This window comes from Pan paniscus, chromosome 15 (assembly GCF_029289425.2).
Source record: "Pan paniscus chromosome 15, NHGRI_mPanPan1-v2.0_pri, whole genome shotgun sequence".
Taxonomy (NCBI): domain Eukaryota; kingdom Metazoa; phylum Chordata; class Mammalia; order Primates; family Hominidae; genus Pan; species Pan paniscus.
The window spans coordinates 78,891,672-78,914,688 of record NC_073264.2 but is presented as its reverse complement, the minus strand read 5'-3'; the positions used below and the strand labels follow the sequence as shown (position 1 = coordinate 78,914,688).

At 49.7% G+C, this 23,017-nt stretch overlaps 1 protein-coding gene across 4 annotated transcripts in view; it reads right to left on the bottom strand.

Annotated features, from left to right (window-relative positions):
* Positions 1–23,017, bottom strand: part of ADCK1 (aarF domain containing kinase 1) — a 139,833-nt gene that overhangs the window by 112,513 nt on the left and 4,303 nt on the right. For all 4 annotated transcript variants that reach the window (XM_034937936.3, XM_008960989.4, XM_003808886.4 and 1 more), the window contains exon 2: positions 2,384–2,529. In XM_034937936.3, coding sequence (XP_034793827.2) covers positions 2,384–2,518 — 135 coding nt within the window. In that variant the 5' untranslated portion in view covers positions 2,519–2,529. The remainder of the gene's footprint in view (positions 1–2,383; positions 2,530–23,017) is intronic.

Sequence of the window (23,017 nt, the reverse complement as noted above, 5' to 3'; positions counted from 1 at the left end):
CCTTTATAGAATTGAGTAACTGGGACCCTAGAAGTTCAGGGACTTACAAAGTTGATATTAAGAAGAGTTTCTTCCTTTGCACTCTACAAAGCTTTATCCTATTCGACATATACTTGCTGGACACCAACCACAAGCAAGACTTGGTCACTGAGTAGTGTTCAAGGACAATCCAGACCAGAGCTCTGGCCTTTAAAAAATGGACAGCTTTGTGGCTGGTTTATAAAGCATATCTTCCTCCTCCTTTCCAACTATTCAAATCTCTAAGATTCCATTCCTGATCCATATCTGCCTCCCTCCTTTCCAACTATTCAAATCTCTAAGATTCCATTTAAAACCTGTTTCTGGCTGGCCTGAAGGTATTGAGTTATCTCAATTGATTGTTCACAGTCAGTCACAGATCAAACTCCTTGCTCTACTCTTTCTCCCCTTCTCACTATTGCACTTGACTAGTCTAAAAATATATATATACAGGCCGGGTGTGGTGGCTCACACCTGTAATCCCACTATTTTGGGAGGCCAAGCCAGGCAGATCACTTGAGGTCAGGAGTTCGAGACCAGCCTGGCCAACATGGTATAACCCCATCTCTACTAAAAATACAGAAATTAGCCAGATGTGCTCACTTGGACCCAGGAGGTGAAGGCTGCAGTGAGCTGAGATGAGATCGCACCACTGCACTCCAGCCTGGATGACAGAGCAAGACTCTGTCTCAAAAAAATAATAATAATAAATATATATATATATGGATTTGGATGCATGGATTTGGATTGTTTTTTAACCTATTACTGTAGGCATTACTCAACCATATATGTGTGTATACACACACACACACACACACACACACACACACGTAAAATTGGCCTGGCACAATGGCTCACACCCATAATCCCAACACTTTGGGAGACCAAGGTGGGCAGATTGCTTGAGCCCAGGAGTTTAAGACAATCCTGGGCAACATAGTGAAACCCTATCTCTACAAAAAAATACAGAAATTGGCCAGGTGTGGTGTCAGGCATCTGTGGTCCCAGCTACTCGAGAAGCTGAGGCACGAGGATCTCTTGATCCCAGGAGGTGGAGGTTGCAGTAAGTGGGTATCACACCACTGCATCCCAGCCTGGACAACAGAGCAAGACCCTGTCTCAAAAAAATAAAGATTTTTAAAAATATACATATATATATATATATATATATATCATAAAATAAAACCTGCTACCCCTAGGATACCAATCCTGACTCCCAGGCCACAGCACTCACTCTAGTGTCTGACCATAGTAGCGGGCAATCTGAATCACCCACCTTGGCACAATGCATGGATTTAGATTGTTTTTTAACCTATTCATGTAGGCATTCCTCAACCAGAAGCTACTTTGTAGCTGGGTCTAGGTGGGACAGTTTGTTTCTGCCCCTCAAAGCATGTAAGACAATGCTCAATCAAAAAAAGGCATTCGGTAAACACTTGGGAATTGTTTCATGTTCCGTAGCCTGATTATCCAAAGTCTATCTGTCAGTATTGGTTCTACGACTCAGCTCAGCCTTGAAGACAGGCACATCAGTGCCCTCCCCTGTGAGCCAGGGCTCAAAGGACACCTGACAACACTGAGTATTAGGGAGATGGTGAGATAACAACCACAATAGACTGTGCATCAGATTGAATCTACGTGAAGGGGAAGAAAGCTTGAGCTCATCCTGCAGCAGATAAAGGAGGAAAGCAAGCATGAGGCATGTGGCCATCTACCCACCAATGGGACAATTCTATAGGAATGTCTGGGAGAGTTGTTGTCAGCAGAATTAAGAGGACCTGATCACACCAGGATGACGTTCCTGTTGAGCCACTGGAGAAAACCTCTAAACATAAAATATTCAACTCAGGTTCTCTGTCAGTTTGGAGACTGGAGGGGATCCCTCAAAGTTGTCTGAGGGCTAGACCATCTGGGTATGAGTCCTGCATCAGGAACCATTCATCCTAGCTCATTGGAGAGAGATCGAGTTTTCTAGTAGAATTTAATCAAAACTGTAAAGTCTTCCTTGCACATGCATTTACTGAAGAGCACGGCCCCTCTTGGTGTGTTGTTAAAATAAGATACAGAACTTAAAATGTAAAGGCTTCAGAACACAGACCCAGTGCAGTCCCATTCTATGTTACCTCAGGATCACAGGAACCCCTGAGGTACAGGAATAAAGGAATTTGAGGTTGTGTGTTCAGGAATAAAGGAATATGAGGACACACATCCATATGTGTACACCTGTGCAGATGTAGCTTTTGCACATGTAAGGATACACAAGTATCTCCACATATGCATAGCAGGCATGTCTATCTGCTACATGTATGAACACCTGCAAGTAATCCTGCAGCTTCTCTGCTACCCCCAAAAGGGAAAAACCTACCGTAGCAACTGCTCTGCCCACCCTGACAGCGCCAAAGTCATTAGGGTCCAAGTACTTGTTACTGTAGAAGTAGATGCCAGAGGCAGCAAGAGCCATGCTGGTCCACGAAGCAAGCTTGAGAGCCTTTCTGGCCATGTCGCCAGATCCTGCAGAAAAAAGGAAAGTTGAGAAAGAATAGCAGTTAAGAGTTTCATAGTTAGTCAAACTGAAGTTCAAATCCCAGCTCTACCACTTAGATTATATGACCTTGGATCATTAATCTCACTGAGCCTTAGTTTCTTCGTTTGTAAAACAGGATAATACCTACCTCAAAAGTAGTTGGGATAAAATGAAATAATGTACATAAAATCCTTAGCATAGTACCTGGGGCAAGTCAGTCCTCAAAGTCCTTCCTTCAACAGTGCCAGGCACTGTTCTAGACATGGGGAAAGACAGTGAACAAAACAAAGTTCTTGCCCACTTGGAGCTTACACAGATAGATCACTATAGAATATCAGAGCTGGTATAAATGCTGACAAGAAAAGCAGAGAGAGGCTGAGCATGGTGGCTTATGTCTGTAATACCAACACTTTAGGAGGCCAAGGTGTGCAGATCACTCGAATCCAGGAGTTCCAGACCAGCCTGGGCAACAAGACGAAACCCCGTTTCTACGAAAAATACAAAAATTAGCCAGGCATCATGGCACGTGCCTGTGGTCCCAGCTACTCAGGAGGCTGAGGTGGGAGGATGGTTTGAGCCCGGGAGGAGGAGACTGCAGTGAGCTGAGATCGTGCCACCACACTCCAGCCTGGGTGACAGAGCCAGACCCTGTCTCAAAAAAAAGCAGAGAGGGCTAAGGGATCAGGAGAGAGGAAGAATGTTATTTTAGAAGCAAAGCAGAAGAGCAGGTTAACCATCGCTACTGTGTCTATCATGATACCACAATGCACATACAGGCATCACTAGCCCACTACACTCAGGTCAAAAGTGGTCAGGCCACAGCCAAAATGGTGGCCACTCAGGAGCAGCCAGGTGAGCCCTCTGTGTATGGTTGATTTTCAAAACATTTACTTTGGTTAGAGAAGACTACCCCTTGAGGCCCAGCGTGGTGGCTCACGCCTGTAATCCCAGCACTTTGGGAGGCCAAGGCGGGCAGATCACAAGGTCAGGAGATCAAGACCATCCTGGCTAACACGATGAAACCCCGTCTCTACTAAAAAAAAAAAAAAAAAAATTAGCCGGGCGTGGTGGCGGGCGCCTGTAGTCCCAGCTACTCGGGAGGCTGAGACAGGAGAATGACGTGAACCCGGAAGGCGGAGCTTGCAGTAAGCCGAGATTGCGCCACTGCACTCCAACCTGGGTGACAGAGCGAGACTCCGTCTCAAAAAAAAAAAAAAGAAGACTACCCCTTGTCTTGAATGGAGGCTCCTTGAGGGCAGACACCATGACTGTCACTACTCTGCCCACTCACAGTCCTGTGGAGTTTTTTACAGTTAGAGGCTTAATGCCTACCTGCTGATTTGATCTGTTCAAATTCATACTCCTGGTCAATGTGACCTTTCCCCACCCTACTTGTACCTGCTCAGTCCACCAGGTGGCTGCACAGTCACTCTTTGCGGCCAGTGCACCCAACAGAGTGCTTCCCCTTCAATTCCTGAGCAATTTATGTCAGACTAAAGTCCATGACCACAGCTGCAGCTGCCAGGAGAGAAGTGCCACACGAGAGCAGCGGCACGCCACCAAGCCACTTGCAGGCACCAGCCTTGCACGCCTTGTACCCTCATCCCTCTGCTCTGGAATGAGTCTGTGCCTGTCACCTCCCTGCTCTGTGCCTGTTTCCCCTTTGTATGGAAACTATTATTACAAACAAGCTTATCTTCATTTTATTTGTCTCTGAAACAGGGTCTTGCTCTGTCGCCCAGGCTGGAGTGCAGTGCCGCGATCTCGGCTCACTGCAACCTCCGCCTGCCAGGTTGGAGCGTTTCTCCTGCCTCAGCCTCCCGAGTAGCTGGGATTACAGGTGGCCACCACCATGCCCAGCTAATTTTTGTATTTTTAGTAAAGACAGGGTTTTGCCATGTTGCCTAGCCTGGTCTCAAACTCCTGACCTCAGGCGATCCGCCTGCCTCAGCCTCCCAAAGTGCTGGGATTACAGGTGTGAGCCACCACGCCCTACTCATTTTCTTTAAAGTCTACTTTGACTTATGCCTTATAATATAGCCACATTTTTTAAATATATATATATATATATATATATATTTACCATCTACTACCTGGAGATGGTGTCAGATCCCATGGGTTGAGGGCCCAGTCCCCAAGACTGCATCCCCCACTTCCCCCCACAACATCAGTCACAAGTCCAGGTGTCTGGAACTTCTGACCAACCAGCTTCAAGCTGGGGTTCCCACAACCCCTTCTTTGGGTTCGATCAAGCTGCTGCAGCAACTCACAGAACTCAGGTACACACTTACGTTTGCCGGCTTATTATAAAGGAGACTGCAAAAAATACTGATTAACAGATGCGCAGGGTCAGTTAACGGGGAAAGGGCGTGAAGCTTCCAGGACTTCCCTAGGCGCACCACACTCCGCAAATCTCCAAGTGCTCAGCTATCAGCCCTCTTGGGTTCTTGGGTTTTTATGGACGCTTCATGATATCAGCATTCCTTCCCTCAGTGTATAGGGCAGAACCTACTCTAGGGAGGGTTAAGATCCACAATCAGAAAGGTGGGGAAAGACCACGATCCTGCCTTGGGGCAGGTGAGAGGAGGGCAGGAAAGAGATTCTGATTCCTAAGGCCTGGCCCTGAGGCCTAACACACACCAACAAAAACTGTAACAAGGGCTGTGGGAGTTATGAACCAGGAACAGCGGACAAAAACCAATATATATAATAACACCACAATAGTCCTTTTTTATAATTCCATTGCTCTTCCCTTTGGAACCTTCATTTCCTAATCTAGTATTTCTAAAGTATAATCAGAGGAACACCTGAAAAAATATTAGCCTGGATGCCATTTCAAAAATGCAGATTCCTGGGCCAAGAGAGGTAGCTCACGCCTATAATTCCAGCACTCTGGGAGGACCAGGCAGGCGGATCTCTTGAGGTTAGGAGTTCCAGACCAGCCTGGCCAACATGGTGAAACCCCATCTCTATTAACATTAGCTGGGTGTGGTAGTACACACCTGTAGTCCCAGCTACTTGGGAGGCTAAGACATGAGAATCACTTGAACCCAGGAGGTGGAGGTCGCAGTGAGCTGAGATCGCACCACTGCACTCCAGCTTGGGCAACAGAACAAGACTCCATCTCAAAAAAAAAAAAAAAAAAACAAGCCAGGTGCAGTGGCTCACACCTGTAATCCCAACACTTTGGGAGGCCGAGGCAGGCAGATCACGAGGTCACGAGTTCGAGACCAGCCTGGCCAATATGCTGAAATCTTGTCTCTACTAAAAATACAAAAATTAGCCAGGCATGGTGGTGTGCACCTGTAGTCCCAGCTACTCGGGAGGCAGGGGCAGGAGAATCACTTAACCCAGGAGGCGGAGGTTGCAGTGAACTGAGATTATGCCACTGCACTCCAGTCTGGGCCACAGAAAGAGACTCCATCTCAAAAAAAAAAAAAAAATGCAGGTGCCTGGCTGGGGGCAGTGACTCATGCCTATAATCCCAGCACTTCCGGAGGCCACAATGGGAGGACTGTTTGGGCCTAGGAGTTCAAGACCAGCCTGGGGAAGAAAAAAAGGGAGACCCCATCTCTACAAAAACTTTAAACATTAGCCTGGAGTGATAGCCTACGCCTATAAGTCCCAGCTACTCAAAATGCTGAAGTGGGAGGATCCCTTGAGCCTAGGAGGTCTCGAGGCTGAAATGAGCCATGATCACGCCACTGCATTCTAGCCTGGGCAACACAGTAAAACCCTGTTTTAAAGAAAAAAAAAAAAAAAAAAGACAAAACAAAATTTTAAAACGTTTTTTAAAATGTAGATTCCTGGGCCAGGCTTGGTGGGAGGCCAAGGCAGGAAGGTCAAGAATGCCAGACCAGAGAGAAATTTAGGATTCAGAGAAGGACTGTGTGGTAGATAGAGCTCCCTCTCCCCTCTCCCCTCTCCCCTCTCCCCTCTCCCCTCTCCCCTCCCCCCTCTCCCCTCTCCCCTCTCCCCTCTCCCCTCTTTCCACGGTCTCCCTCTGATGCCGAGCCGAAGCTGGACGGTACTGCTGCCATCTCAGCTCACTGCAACCTCCCTGCCCGATTCTCCTGCCTCAGCCTGCCGAGTGCCTGCGATTGCAGGCGTGCGCCGCCACGCCTGACTGGTTTTCGTATTTTTTTGGTGGAGACGGGGTTTCGATGCGTCGGCTGGGCTGGTCTCCAGCTCCTAACCGCGAGTGATCCGCCAGCCTCGGCCTCCCGAGGTGCCGGGATTGCAGACGGAGTCTCGTTAACTCAGTGCTCAATGGCGCCCAGGCTGGAGTGCAGTGGCGTGATCTCGGCTCGCTACAACCACCTCCCAGCCGCCTGCCTTGGCCTCCCTAAGTGCCGAGATTGCAGCCTCTGCCTGGCAGCCACCCCGTCTGGGAAGTGAGGAGCGTCTCCGCCTGACTGCCCATCATCTGGGATGTGAGGAGCCCCTCTGCCTGGCTGCCCAGTCTGGAAAGTGAGGAGCGTCTCTGCCCGACCGCCATCCCATCTAGGAAGTGAGGAGCGCCTCTTCCCGGCCGCCATCACATCTGGGAAGTGAGGAGCCTCTCTGCCCGGCCGCCCATCGTCTGAGATGTGGGGAGCACCTCTGCCCTGCCGCCCCGTCCGGGATGTGAGGAGTGTCTCTGCCCGGCCGCCCTGTCTGAGAAGTGAGGAGACCCTCTGCCTGGCAACCGCCCCATCTGAGAAGTGAGGAGCCCCTCCGCCCGGCAGCCACCCCATCTGAGAAGTGAGGAGCGTCCTCCCTCCTCGTCCGGGAGGGAGGTGGAGGGGTCAGCCCCCCGCCCGGCCAGCCGCCCCGTCCGGGAGGTGAGGGGAGCCTCTGCCCGGCCGCCCCTACCGGGAAGTGATGAGCCCCTCTGCCCGGCCAGCCGCCTCGTCCGGGAGGGAGGTGGGGGGGTCAGCCCCCCGCCTGGCCAGCCGCCCCATCCGGGAGGCGAGGGGTGCCTCTGCCCGGCCGCCCCTACTGGGAAGTGAGGAGCCCCTCTGCCCGGCCAGCCGCCCCGTCCGGGAGGGAGGTGGGGGGGTCAGCCCCCCCTCCCGGCCAGCCGCCCCATTCGGGAGGGAGGTGGGGGGGTGAGCCCCCCGCCCGGCCAGCCGCCCCGTCCGGGAGGGAGGTGGGGGGATCAGCCCCCCGCCTGGCCAGCCGCCCCGTCCGGGAGGGAGGTGGGGGGATCAGCCCCCTGCCCGGCCAGCCGCCCTGTCCAGGAGGTGGGGGGGCGCCTCTGCCCGGCCGCCCCTACTGGGAAGTGAGGAGCCCCTCTGCCCGGCCAGCCGCTCTGTCTGGGAGGGAGGTGGGGGGGTCAGCCCCCGGCCCGGCCAGCTGCCCCGTCCGGGAGGGAGGTGGGGGGGTTAGCCCCCCGCCTGGCCAGCCGCCCCATCCGGGAGGTGAGGGGCGCCTCTGCCCGGCCGCCCCTTCTGGGAAGTGAGGAGCCCCTCTGCCCGGCCAGCCGCCCCGTCCGGGAGGGAGGTGGGGGGGTCAGCCCCCCGCCCGGCCAGCCGCCCCGTCCGGGAGGGAGGTGGGGGGGTCAGCCCCCCGCCCGGCCAGCCGCCCCGTCCGGGAGGGAGGTGGGGGGGTCAGCCCCCCGCCCGGCCAGCCGCCCCGTCCGGGAGGGAGGTGGGGGGGTCAGCCCCCCGCCCGGCCAGCCGCCCCGTCCGGGAGGGAGGTGGGGGGGTCAGCCCCCCGCCCGGCCAGCCGCCCCGTCCTGGAGGGAGGTGGGGGGGTCAGCCCCCCGCCCGGCCAGCCGCCCCGTCCGGGAGGGAGGTGGGGGGGTCAGCCCCCCGCCCGGCCAGCCGCCCCGTCCGGGAGGGAGGTGGGGGGTCAGCCCCCCGCCCGGCCAGCCGCCCCGTCCGGGAGGGAGGTGGGGGGTCAGCCCCCCGTCCGGCCAGCCGCCCCGTCCGGGAGGGAGGTGGGGGGGTCAGCCCCCCGCCCGGCCAGCCGCCCCGTCCGGGAGGGAGGAGGGGGGTCAGCCCCCCGCCCGGCCAGCCGCCCCGTCCGGGAGGGAGGAGGGGGGTCAGCCCCCCGCCCGGCCAGCCGCCCCGTCCGGGAGGGAGGTGGGGGGGTCAGCCCCCCGCCCGGCCAGCCGCCCCGTCCGGGAGGGAGGTGGGGGGGTCAGCCCCCCGCCCGGCCAGCCGCCCCGTCCGGGAGGGAGGTGGGGGGGTCAGCCCCCCGCCCGGCCAGCCGCCCCGTCCGGGAGGGAGGTGGGGTGTCAGCCCCCCGCCCGGCCAGCCGCCCCGTCCGGGAGGGAGGTGGGGGGGTCAGTCCCCGCCCGGCCAGCCGCCCCGTCCGGGAGGGAGGTGGGGGGATCAGCCCCCCACCCGGCCAGCCGCCCTGTCCGGGAGGTGAGGGGCGCCTCTGCCTGGCCGCCCCTACTGGGAAGTGATGAGCCCCTCTGCCCGGCCAGCCGCCCCCTCCGGGAGGGAGGTGGGGGGGGTCGGCCCCCGCCCGGCCAGCCGCCCCGTCTGGGAGGGAGGTGGGGGGGTCAGCACCCCGCCCGGCCAGCCGCCCCGTCCGGGAGGGAGGTGGGGGGATCAGCCCCCCCGCCCGGCCAGCCGCCCTGTCTGGGAGGTGAGGGGCGCCTCTGCCCAGCCGCCCCTACTGGGAAGTGAGGAGCCCCTCTGCCCGGCCAGCCGCCCTGTCTGGGAGGGAGGTGGGGGGTCAGCCCCCCGCCTGGCCAGCCGCCCCGTCCGGGAGGGAGGTGGGGGGGGTCAGCCCCCCGCCCGGCCAGCTGCCCCGTCCGGGAGGTGAGGGGTGCTTCTGCCCGGCCGCCCCTACTGGGAAGTGAGGAGCTCCTCTGCCCGGCCACCACCCCATCTGGGAGGTGTACTCAACAGCTCATTGAGAACGGGCCATGAAGACAATGGCGGTTTTGTGGAATAGAAAGGGGGGAAAGGTGGGGAAAAGATTGAGAAATCGGATGGTTGCTGTGTCTGTGTAGAAAGAGGTAGACATGGGAGACTTTTCATTTTGTTCTGTACTAAGAAAAATTCTTCTGCCTTGGGATCCTGTTGATCTGTGACCTTACCCCCAACCCTGTGCTCTCTGAAACATGTGCTGTATCCACTCAGGGTTGAATGGATTAAGGGCGGTGCAAGATGTGCTTTGTTAAACAGATGCTTGAAGGCAGCATGTTCGTTAAGAGTCATCACCACTCCCTAATCTCAAGTACCCAGGGACACAAACACTGTGGAAGGCCGCAGGGTCCTCTGCCTAGGAAAACCAGAGAACTTTGTTCACTTGTTTATCTGCTGACCTTCCCTCCACTATTGTCCTGTGACCCTGCCAAATCCCCCTCTGCGAGAAACACCCAAGAATGATCAATAAAAAAGAAAAAAAAAAAAAAAGAGAGAAATTTATAGCACTAAATGCCCACATCAAAAAGCTAGAAAGATCTCAAATTGACAGCCTAACATTACAACTAAAAGAACTAGAGAACCAAGAGCAAACAAACCGCAGAGCTAGCAGAAGACAAGAAATAACGAAGCTCGGATCTAATTAAACTAAAGAGCTTCTGCACAGCAAAAGAAACTACCGTCAGAGTGAACAGGCAACCTACAAAATGGGAGAAAATTTTCACAACCTACTCATCTGACAAAGGGCTAATATCCAGAATCTACGATCAACTCAAACAAATTTACAAGAAAAAAACAAACAACCCTGTCAAAAAGTGGGCGAAGGACATGAACAGACACTTCTCAAAAGAAGACATTTATGCAGCCAAAAAACACATGAAAAAATGCTCACCATCACTGGCCATCAGAGAAGTGCAAATCAAAACCACAATGAGATACCATCTCACACCAGTTAGAATGGCAATCATTAAAAAGTCAGGAAACAACAGGTGCTGGAGAGGATGTGGAGAAATAGGAACACTTTTACACTGTTGGTGGGACTGTAAACTGGTTCAACCCTTGTGGAAGTCAGTGTGGCGATTCCTCAGGGATCTAGAACTGGAAATACCATTTGACCCAGCCATCCCATTACTGGGTATATACCCAAAGGACTATAAATCATGCTGCTATAAAGACACTTGCACACGTATGTTTACTGCGGCACTATTCACAATAGCAAAGACTTGGAACCAACCCAAATGTCCAACAATGATAGACTGGATTAAGAAAATGTGGCAGATATACACCATGGAATACTATGCAGCCATAAAAAAGGATGAGTTCATGTCCTTTGTAGGGACATGGATGAAATTGTAAATCATCATTCTCAGTAAACTATCGCAAGAACAAAAAACCAAACACTGCATATTCTCACTCATAGGTGGGAATTGAACAATGAGAACACATGGACACAGGAAGGGGAACATCACACTCTGGGGACTGTTGTGGGGTGGGGGAAGGGGGGAGGGATAGCTTTAGGAGATATACCTAATGCTAAATGACGAGTTAATGGGTGCAGCACACCAGCATGGCACATGTATACATATGTAACTAACCTGCACATTGTGCACATGTACCCTCAAACTTAAAGTATAATAATAATAAAAAAAAAAAGAAAAGAAATAATGAAGCTCACAGTGAAACTGAAGGAGATAGAAACATGAAAAACCCTTCAAAAAATCAACAAATCCAGAAGCTGGTTTTTTGGAAAAAAAAAAAAAAAGTCAATAAAATAGACCACTAGCAAGACTAATAAAGATGAAAAGAGAGAAAATTCAAATAAACACAATCAGAAATGATATGGGGGATTCATGTACCTCAGCCTCCCAAGTAGCTGGGACTACAGGCATGCACTACCATGCCTGGCTAATTTTTTACCTTGTTGACCAGACTGGTCTTGAACTCCTGACCTCAAGTGATCTGCCTGCCCAGCCTCCCAAATTGCTGGGACTACATGTGTGAGTCACCATACCTGGCCTGTTTCATTAGTTTCTACTCCTATCTTTACTATTTCATCCTCCTTTCTTTCTGTTTATTTTCCTGTTTAGTTTCCTGGGTTTGAAGTTTAGGTCATGGGTTGGCAAACTTTGGCCTGAGGGCCAAATCTGACCTGCCACCTATTTCTGTAAATTGAATTTAATTGTAACACAGCCACTTCCATTTGTTTTTGTATTGTCTATGGCTACAAGGGCAGAGTTGAGTAACTGTGAGAGATCACATGGCCTGCAGAGCCTAAAATATTTATTATCTGGACAGTAACAGAAAAAGGTTGCCAATCCCTGTCTTAAATAATTGACTTTTTTTTTCTTTTCTAGTATATTAATTTAAAGTTTTAATTTCCCTCTAAGTTCTGCTTTCCCTACACTCAATAAATTTTGCTATGTAATGTTTTCATTATTGTTTATTTCAAAATGTCCAGTTTCCATTGTGATTTCTTCTTCACCCATCAGTTATGTAGAAATATATTGCTGAATTTACAAACATTTGGGGATTTTTCCAATTACCTTCCTGACGGTGAACTCCTGTTTTAATTGCACTGCCATCAGAATGTGCTTTGTATGATTTCTGTTCTTTCAAATAAATGGATTTTGAAGTTGAAAAAAAAAAAAAAAAAAAGAATGCCAGACCAGCCTAACCAACATGGTGAAACCCCGTCTCTACTAAAAAAAAAAAAAAAAAAATTAGCTGGGCATGGTGTCACGTGCCTCTGTAATCCCAGCTACTCGGGAGGCTGATGCAAGAGAATTGCTTGAACCCAGGTGGTAGAAGTTGCAGTGAGCTGAGATGGTGCCACTGCACTCCAGCCTGGGTGACAGAGACTCCTTCTCAAAAAAAAAATTTTTTTTTTAATTTTTTTAGTAAAATAAAATAAATAAATGTAGATTCCTAGAGTCCACCCCATGGGCCACCGAACTACCAACTCTAGGGGTAAGATTCAAGAATGTGCATTTTAATAAGATAACAAGTGATTTGTCTGAAAGCTCAAGTTTGAGAGCCACACTTCTACTTTTCTTTTTTTTTTTTTTTTTTTTGAGAGTGTCTTGCTCTGTCACCCAGGCTGGAATGCAATGGCACAATCTCAACTTACTGCAGCCTTGACCTCCTGGGTTCAAGCAATCCTCCCATCTCAGCCTCCAGAGTGGGCTAATTTTTGTTGTAAAGATGGGGTTTCGCCATTTGCTCAGGCTGGTCTCCAAATCCTGAGCTCAAGCGATCCGCCCACCTTGGCCTCCCAAAGTGCTGAGATTACAGATGTGAGCTACCATGCTCAGAAAGGATTTTTGGTTTTTGGTTTTTTTTTCAGTAAAGAGAGGCTTCATTGTCTACCAATGGGTCAGAAAAAAAAAGGGGTCAGGTGCAGTGGCTCACACCTGTAATCCCAGCACTTTGGGAAGCCAAGATGTGAGGATCATTTGAGCCCAGAAGTTCAAGACCAGCCTAGGCAACATAGCGAAACCCCATCGCTACAAAAAATACAAAAATCAGCTGGGTGTGGTGGCATGCACCTCTTGTCCTAGCTACTTGGGAGGCTAAGGTGGGAGGATCACTTGAGCCTGGGAGGCAAAGGTTGCAGTGAGCTGAGATTGCGCCACTGCACCCCAGCCTCAATGACAGAGTGAGACCCTGTCTCAGAAAAATAAAATTAAAAAAAAAAAATAAGGCTCGGCGTGGTGGCTCACACCTGTAATCCCAGCACTTTGGGAGGCCGAGGCAGGCGGATCACCTGAGGTCAGGAGTTTGAGACCAGCCTTGCCAACATGGCAAAACACTGTCTCTACTAAAAATACAAAAGTTAGCCGGGTGTTGTGGCATGCATCTGTAGTTTCAGCTACTCAAGAGGCTGTGGCAGGAAAACCACTTGAACAGGAGGCAGAGGTTGCAGTGAGCCGAGATTGCACCACTGCGCACTACAGCCTGGGTGACAGCATGACACTCCTCAAAAAAAAAAAAAAAAAAAAAAAAAAACAGGAAAACAAAGAGAGGCTTTGCTGAAATTTAGTGTTCAACTTCATCAGTGAATATTCCCCAAAAACACGCCTCCCCTTCCCCAACACCAGAGGACTATATTCACTCTACAAGGGTAACTGCAAGCAACGATTTTTAAGGAAATAATTTAAGAAACTCAGGCTGGGCACGTGGCTCATGCCTGTAATCCCAGCACTTTGGGACGCCAAGGCGGGCGGATCACAAGGTCAGGAGTTCGAGACCAGCCTGGCCAACATGGTGAAACCCCATCTCTACTAAAAATACAAAAATTAGCTGGGCGTAGTGATGCACGCCTATAGTCCCAGCCACTCGGAAGGCTGAGGCAGGAGAATTGCTTGAACCCAGGAGATGGAGGTTGCAGTGAGCTGAGACCATGCCATTGCACTCCAGCCTGGGCAACAAGAACACAACTCCATCTCCAAAAAAATAATAATAATAAAATAAAAGGCCAGCACAGTGGCTCACGCCTATAATCCCAGTACTTTGGGAGGCCGAGGCAGGTGGATCACCTGAGGTCGGGAGTTCAAGACCAGCCTGACCAACACGGAGAAACCCAGTCTCTAGTAAAAATACAAAATTAGCCAGGCATGGTGGCGCATGCCTATAATCCCAGCTACTCAGGAGGCTGAGGCAGGAAAATTGCTTGAACCCGGGAGGTGGAGGTTGCAGTGAGCTAAGATCACGCCATTGCACTCCAGCCTGGGCAACAAGAGTGAAACTTCGTCTCAAAAAAAAAATTTTAAGAAACTCACTTATTTCTTTCCCTAAACAGAAATGCTCAATCTCTCCCAACTCCTGGGATCAGTTCCTACCTCTGCAAGAATGAGATTGTGACTTTGTAAATAAAAAGAATATGCAGCCGGGCATGGTGACTCGTATCTGTAACCCCAGCACTTTGGGAGGCCGAGGCGGGCAGATCACTTGAGCCCAGGAGTTCGAGACTAGCCTGGCCAACATGGCAAAACCCTATCTCTACTAAAAATACAAAAACTAGCCAGGCATGGTGGCTCACTCCTGTAATTCCAGCTACTCAGGTGGCTAAAGCACGAGAATTGCTTGAACCCAGGAGGCAGAAGTTGCAGTGAGCTAAGATCACGCTACTGCACTCCAGCTTGGGCAAAAGAATGAAACTCTGTCTCAAAAAAAAGAATATGCAGTAGTATGCACAATAGCCAAGATGTAGAAACAACCTAAGTGTCCATCCACAAATGGATGAAGAAATTGTGAAATATATATATACACACACACACTATGGAATATTATCCAGCCATAAAAAGGAAGGAAGCCTGCCATTGGTGACAACATGGATGAACCTAGAGAACATTTTGCTAAGTGAAATAAGCCAGACACAGAAAGACAAATACTGCATGATCTCACTCTTAGGTGGAATCTAAAGAAGTCAAACTCTTAGAGGCAGAGGTTAGAACGGTGGTTACCAGGGGCTGGGGGTTTGAGGGAAATTAGGCGATATTGGTCAAAGGGTACAAAGTTTCAGTTACAAGATGAATAAGTTCTGGGGAATCTAATGTACAACATGGAAACTCTAGTTAATACTACTGTATTGTTTACTTGAAATTTGCTAAGAGAGCAGATCTTAAGTGTCCTCACCACACACACACAAAAGGGTAACTATCTGAGGTGATGGATATGTTGATTGATTGTGGTAATCATTACACAGTACACATATATCAAATCATCAAGTTGTACACCTTGAATAGATACAATTATTTGTCAATTACACCTCAATAAAGCTGGAAAATAATAAATTAAAAGAATAAATTAAAACCTTGCTTTCTAGCATGCTCTTTATTTCCTTGATATTTCTCTTTATTTTATGAAAATTTCCCTGTCCCCATTTTATTATGCCAATATTTTAATAAGCCACGGATTATTTTTGGGTGTTATCGTTGTTTTTCTTGCTGTTGTTGTTGTTGTTGTTGAGACAGGGGTTTACTCTGCCACTCAGGCTGGAGTGCAGTGGTGCAATCACAGCTCACTGCAGCCTCAACCTCCTGGGCTCAGGCAATCCTCCCACCTCAGCCTCCCAAGTAGCTGGGACCATAGGCACAAACCACCATGTCTGGCTAATATTGTTTTGTATCAATTTTGTAGTGACAGGGTCTCTCTATGTTGCTCAAGTTGGTCTTGAACTCCTGGACTCAATCTTCCCACCTCGGTCTCCCAAAGTGCTGGGATTACAGGCGTTGAGCCACTGCACCTAGGCAAGGATTCTTTCTGGACAGGAGAGTGTACTGACGGAGATCATAAACTCTGGAGTCCAATCAGCCCAGGTTTGAGTCCTGGCATGGCCACTTATGAACTGGGTGACCATAGGCAAGCTGCTAAATCTCTCTGAACCTCATGATCTCGTCCATACACAAAGGGGATAACAGCAATACCTGCTTGATGGAGTGGTGGGAAATGAGATAAATCATGTAAAATGCTTAGCAAGGTGCCACCTACACAGTAAGAACTCAAGAGTGGCAGATGCTATTATCCTCCATTATTAGCATTAGTATTATTATCATTATTATTATCTCCTCACCCAGTACCAGGCTTTAACAAATGCTCCCCTGCCTATCAGCTCCCAGAGGAATTCTGCACACCCTACTTCCAACATTCTAGGTGGCCCCCACTTAACCCTACCCTTTCTCCTTGCTCTCTACACCCTCAGCCTGGAGTATTTTCTGCTGAAAGGGGCAACAGGCTCACCCTCTACTTTGTTTCCACCGAGACACAGGTCCCTAATCAGATCCAGAAACCGACCTTAAATTAGACTGAGTGACTTAAGCTCCTTACACAGCTTCCTTCTTCAGTCAAGATCATGAGAGTGATCCAGGGACCCTTCCTGTGGGCATCCAGAGAAGCCCACATTAGGAAGGCAGTATGAAGAGACCGTGGGTAAAGAACCCAGCCTTGCCGGGCGCGGAGGCTCACGCCTGTAATCCCAGCACTTTGGGAGGCTGAGGCGGGCAAATCATGAGGTCAGAAGATCGAGACCATCCTGGCTAACACGGTGAAACCCCGTCTCTACTAAAAATACAAAAAAATTAGCCAGGCATGATGGGGGGCGCCTGTAGTCCCAGCTGCTCGGGAGGCTGAGGTAGGAGAATGGCGTGAACCCGGGAGGCATAGCTTGCAGTGAGCTGAAATCGTGCCACTGCACTCCAGCCTGGGAGACAGAGCGAGACTCCGTCTCAAAAAAAAAAAAAAAAGAACCCAGCCTCTGAACACCTTGAGTAAGTCACAACTCCTTGCAGCTTCTGCATAATTATCTATGAAGGGGAGCTCTTGAGAGTACCCACCTTCTAGGCTCATTGTAAGAATTAACTGGCCAGGCGTGGTGGCTCATGCCATTAAGCCCAGCACTTTGGGAGGCCAAGGTGGGAAGGTTGCTTGAGTCCAGGAGTTCAAGACTAGCCTGAAGAACACAGCAAGACCTCATCTCTACAAACAATAAAAAAGTTAGCTGGGCATGGTGGTGTGTCCCTGAACTCCCAGCTACTCAGGAGGCTGAGGTAGGAGGATCACTTGAGCCTGGAAGGTCGAGGCTGCAGTGAGTGTAGTGGTGAGTGCCATCGCACTTACCCTAGGCAACAGAGCAAGACTCAAGAAAAAAAAAAGTAATTAACTGAATACTACTTTAAGGCAATGCCTGACATACCCAGTAAATAAGACTCTCTTGTAATTTTTTTTTTTTTTTTTTTTTTTTTGAGACAGAGTCTCACTCTGTCACCCAGGCTGGAGTGCATTGGTATGATCTCGGCTCACTGCAGCCTCCGCCTCCTGGGTTCAAGTGATTCTCCTGCCTCAGCCTCCTGAGTAGCTGGGACGAAAGGCAGGTGCCACCACACCCGGCTAAATTTTTTTGTATTTTTATTAGAGAAGAGGTTTCACCATGTTGGTCAGGCTGGTCTCGAACTCCTGGCCTCAGGTGATACGCCCACCTTGGCCTCCCAAAGTGCTGGGATTACAGGCCTGAACCACCACACCCAGCCTCTCTTGTGATTTTAAACCTCATTTATTTGTTACTGAAAAGTCAAAAGTCAAAGAGCTTATGAAAAACTCCTAGCACCTAAGGAACCAGGATTTGGCATAACGTTAAATAATTAATAAACAGGGAGGCCAGGCACAGTGGCTCACGCCTGTAATCCCAGCACTTTGGGAGGCCAGCAGGCAGATCACCTGAGGTCAGGAGTTCAAGACCAGCCTGGCCAACATGATGAAATGCTGTCTCTACTAAAAATGCAAAAATTAGACAGGCGTGGTGGTGGACATCTGTAATCCCAGCTACTCAAGAGGCTGAGGCAGGAGAATCGCTTGAACCCGGGAGGCGGTAGTTGTAGTGAGCCAAGGTCACGCCATTGCACTCCAGCCTGGGCAACAAGAGCCAAACTCCATCTCAAAAAATTTTTTGTATTAAAAAATAAAACATAAACAGGGGAAGTAGGCCATCATATCTTGCCTGAACTACTCAACCATTCTCCATTCCAAACAGACTTCTCCACATCCCATCTAATCTTTACTCTGCCACTCAAGTTATCATGGTCATCCTCAAGTGTATTCATACCATTCTTATCACCTCTCCACCTACCACAAAGCCCAAACTCCTTGCAAGGCCCACCAAATTCTTACCCCAACTTGCCTTTCCAGCCTTTTTCTCCCAAAATATACCTCCACACTCAATCCCTCATTATCCTTCCATGAAGCTTCTTGTGAGCCAATCACTCAGAATTCCTCATTCATTCCTCACTAGTCTAATTATATACTGCTTTTATGGATAATGATTGGGTCTTATATCTGCCCTCTCCACTAGATCCAAAAGGAAGACTCTGTTAACAAATAAATGAATAAATAACTGCAGTGGGCCGGGTGCAGTGGCTCACACCTGTAATCCCAACACTTTGGGAGGCCAAGGTGGGTGGATCACCTGAGGTCAGGAGTTCGAGACAAGCCTGGCCAGCATGGTGAAACTCCGTCTCTACTAAAAATACAAAAATTAACCGGGCGTGGTAGTGGGCACCTGTAATCCCAGCTACTCGGGAGGCTTAGGCAGGAGAATCGCTTGAACCCAGGAGGCAGAGGTTGCAGTGAGCTGAGATCGCGCCATTGCACTCCAGCCTGGGCAACAAGAACGAAACCCTGTCTCAAAATAAATTAATAAATAAATAAATGTAGTGAATGTCTATAATTTTATGTTGCCTTGGCATCCATTTTGAACATAGTTTTAACTTTCTAAGGCCAGAGGCATGTTAAACCCTTGACAGTTTCAGTTCTCTACCTCCTCCCAGTTCCTCAATGTGATTGATCCAGAAATCTGCCTTAGACAATGCCTCCTGGTGACCACCCCACTATGGGACAGCTACCTACAACCTACTTTAATCACCCCCACCAACCTGCACACCCACCATGGACTGTGCAGATATACCACAGTGACCACCCCTCAGTCACTGTGTGACTCTACAGAACTCATGCCTGCTTATTGTAAACCCACCAATTAGAACTCCCCATGAGAAATCTGCCTGGCTTAACACTCTTGACCCCAAAAAAGGCTTTGGTGCACAGGTCTCCTCTCTTGATCTCTCTCTCCTCGCTCCCACCCACCTGCTGGTTGAACTCCCTGCTGTCTCCAGGCTTCCTATCCACCCTCATGGGCACCCTTTTCTCCAGTGGATCTGTCAGGAAAGGCTTCTGTTATTTCGTATGTTTTGTTCTGCTGCCTGTGTCTGTGTTTCACTTGACCAACACACCTGAAGCCAATTCCTGTCTTGGTCAGGTCTCTCTTAGAGAGTGACTCTCAGGCCAGGAGTGGTGGCTCATGCCTGTAATCCCAGCACTTTGAGAGGCTGAGGCGGGTGGATCACTTGAGGTCAGGAGTTCAAGACCAGACTGGCCAACATGGGAAAACCTCATCTCTACTAAAAATACAAAAATTGCCGGGCATGGTGGTTCACGCCTATAATCCCAGCACTTTGGGAAGCCGAGGTAGGTGGATCACCTGAGATCGGGAGTTCAAGACCAGCCTGACCAACATGGAGAAACCCCATCTCTACTAAAAATACAAAATTAGCCGGGCGTGGTGGCACATGCCTGTAATCCCAGCTACTCGGGAGGCTGAGGCAGGAGAACTGCCTGAACCCCAGAGGCGGAGATTGCAGTGAGCCAAGATCATGCCACCACACTCCAGCCTGGGCAACAAGGGCGAAACTCCATCTCAAAAAAAAAAAAAAAAAAAATTGGCTGGGCGTGGTGGCGCACGGCTGTAATCCCAGCTACTTAGGAGGCTGAGGCAGGAGAATCACTTGAACCTGGGAGGTGGAGGTTGCAGTGAACCAAGATCACACCAACCTGGGCAACAGAGTAAGACTCTGTCTCAAAAAAAAAAAAAAAAAGAGAGAGAGAGAGTGGCTATCTTAGGCCGGGCGCAGTGGCTCATGCCTGTAATCCCAACACTTTGGGAGGCTGAGACGGCTGGATCATTTGAGGTCGGGAGTTCAAGACCAGCTCAGGCAACATGGTGAAACACCATCTCTCCTAAAAATACAAAAATTAGCTGGGTGTGATGGCATGCACCTGTAGTCCCAGCTACTCAGGAGGCTGAGGCACAAGAATCACTTGAACCCAGGAGAAGGAGGTTGCAGTGAGCTGGGACCATGCCACTGCACTCCAGCCTGGGTGACAAAGCGATACTCTGTCTAAAAAAAGAGTGGCTATCTTGGTGGGAATAACCTGGACACAGGTCAGATGAGCCACAGGGCGTCTGCCAGTTTAAACAAGTTTACTGTGGGAGAGACACCTAGGCACAAGTCAGACACAGGCATTAGGCTGTCCAGCAGGATAAAGAAGTACTCCACGAAAGGCACACTGAAAAAGTCCACGACCAAAGCCCTTGGATTCCAGGCAAGGCAGAGCTAGATCTCTCTGGAGAGAGACCTCAAGACCAAATTAAAAGCAAATACAACAATACCACTGATAATTGAAACCACCTTCACAAAATTATGAGAGTAAGAAAATTTGCCGTAGTTGACTCCATCTTGCTTCTGACTTCCAACCTGTCCTTGCTCACTCCTGGGTATAGACCAAGCTAACTTTGGGAGGAATATAGTTTATAGTTTAATTTGAAAGCAAGGATGATAACCATCCCTCCCTAAAACTAATCCCTCTTGCTCAGAGACCTAAAACCACCTTTGTAAAACTAACAAGGCCAGGTGCAGCGAGTGCTCACACCTGTAATCCCAACACTTTGGGAGGCTGAGGTGGGAAGACCACTTGAGCTCAGGAGTCCAGACCAGCCGGGGCAACATAGTGAGACCTCATCTCTCAAACTCCTGACCTCGAGCAATCCGCCCACCTCAGCCTCCCAGAGTGCTGGGATTACAGATGTGAGCCACCGCACCCAGCAACAAGACCTCATCGCTTTAAAAAAAAAAAAAAAAAAAAGCCATAAGAATAGGATTATGGGAGGAACCAGAACTCTGCTAAAATGTAGCATAGTTTCTATAATCCCTTACTGCTCAGGAGTCACGTGATCAAAGGTCACAAGATTTGTGACTTTCCTAATTGTTCCCATACAATATATAAACATCACTATTGTAGAACCTAAGATTGGGAGGTTTTTTGAGATTTTTTTCAGACTGAGCCCCCTGGACAAGTTCTTACATGGTCTAACTCTCAATTCCCTCTAAGGTCTCATGCCCTACCACTTTCCCCTTCACTCATTCTACTCCAAACGCACTGGCCTCTGTGCCATTCCTCAAACATACCAGGCATATTCTGACCTCCCAGAGCTTTTGCACTTGCTGTTCTCTGTCTAGAACAGAGGTTGACAAATATTTTTCTATAAAGAGCCATATAAGAGTAATTTTTGGGCCAGCACAGTGGCTCACGCCTGTAATCCCAACACTTTAGGAGGCCGAGGCAGGTGGATCACTTGAGGTTAGGGGTTTGAAACCAGCCTGGCCAACGTGGTGAAGCCCTGTCTCTACTAAAAATACAAAAATTAGCCAAGTGTGGTGGCAGGTGCCTGTAATCCCAGTTACTCGGGAGGCTGAGGCAGGAGAATCACTTGAACCCAGGTGGCGGAGGTTGCGGTGAGCCAAGATCGTCCCACTACACTCCAGCCTGGGCAACAGGGCAAGACTCTGTCTCAAAAAAAAAAAAAAAAAAAAGAATGCAAAGCCAAAAATGACTCTTTTTTTTTTTTTTTTTTTTAAATGAGACAGAGTCTCACTCTTGTTGCCCAGGCTGGAGTGCAGTGGTGCAATCTCGGCTCACCACAACCTCCGCCTCCAGGGTTCAAGCGATTCTCCTGCCTCAGCCTCCCAAGTAGCTGGGATTGCAGGCATGCGCCACCACGTCCGGCTAATTTTGTATTTTTAGTAGAGACAGGGTTTCTCCATGTTGGTCAGGCTGGTCTCAAACTCCTGACCTCAGGTGATCCACCTACCCCAGCCTCCCAAAGTGCTGGGATGACAAGCATGAGCCACCGTGCCCAGCCTTGGCTTTGCATTCTATAACATCTCTGATGCATCTACTCAACTCTGCATTGTGGCACAAGGCAAACACAGAGGATGTATAAAGTAATAGGTGTGGCCAGAATTGACCCTCAGGCTGTCATTTGCCAAACCCCAGCCTAGCACACAGGGGGCGCTCCAAAAGCATTTACTGAACGAATGAATCAATGAATGGACAAACTACAGCCAGTGAGGCCTGAGACCTGTGCAGAGCAAGGAACAATGCAGGTCCCCAGGTGAAAGCCACATGCCCTGGGCTGACAATTCATCACCAACACCCCATCCCACCCCAACACCACCTCCCAGCCCCTGCCTCCCCTGAACCCCCTCTTCCTGTTACACCAACCTCCACACCTGTCTCCTGTATGCAATGAGGCCACCCCTACCCTTAAGACCACCTCTGGGTGGGAAGTAACAGCGAAGCAGACACAACTCTCAAAACCCTGTTTTCGTGCAAATGTCCTCAGTAATAAAAGAGATGGAAATTGAAATACATAAAATAGATGATACAGGAGCCGAATGGCATCTAAATAGACTGGAGCTAGAGTTTTCCATAAGGTGTCCCTGAGTCTTTAACATGCAAATGAGTTGCTTCCCTCGGGGTATTGTAAAAGACCCTGTCAGGCGTGAAATATGTCTGTCAATTGAAAACATCTTTCCTTATTAAACCCTTTGTTAATGAATCACCTGCCCTGTTCTGCTTACTAGCCTTTTTGACTTTCAACTGAGTCACCTCTCCTAACAGTACATACCTTACAGGGGGTCTGAGGCCACCAAAACCCTTAAACCTAATCACTAGATAATAACACTAGCAAGAACTAGCCTTTATATTAAAATAGAGCCCTTTACACTCAACTCATTAGATATTCCACACAACCCAGTGAGGAGAGACAAATATTATTACCATCCCCAGGTATAAATGAGGAAACCAAGGAGCAGAGAGGGTGAGAGATTTGTCCCAGGTGGCTCAGCTAGTAAAATGGCTAAGAGCTTGAGCAGGGCCTTCCCACTCATTCCAAGTATTCAGCCCTTCTCTTTATGACAGGTAACGTCTTTGATAGGAACACCTG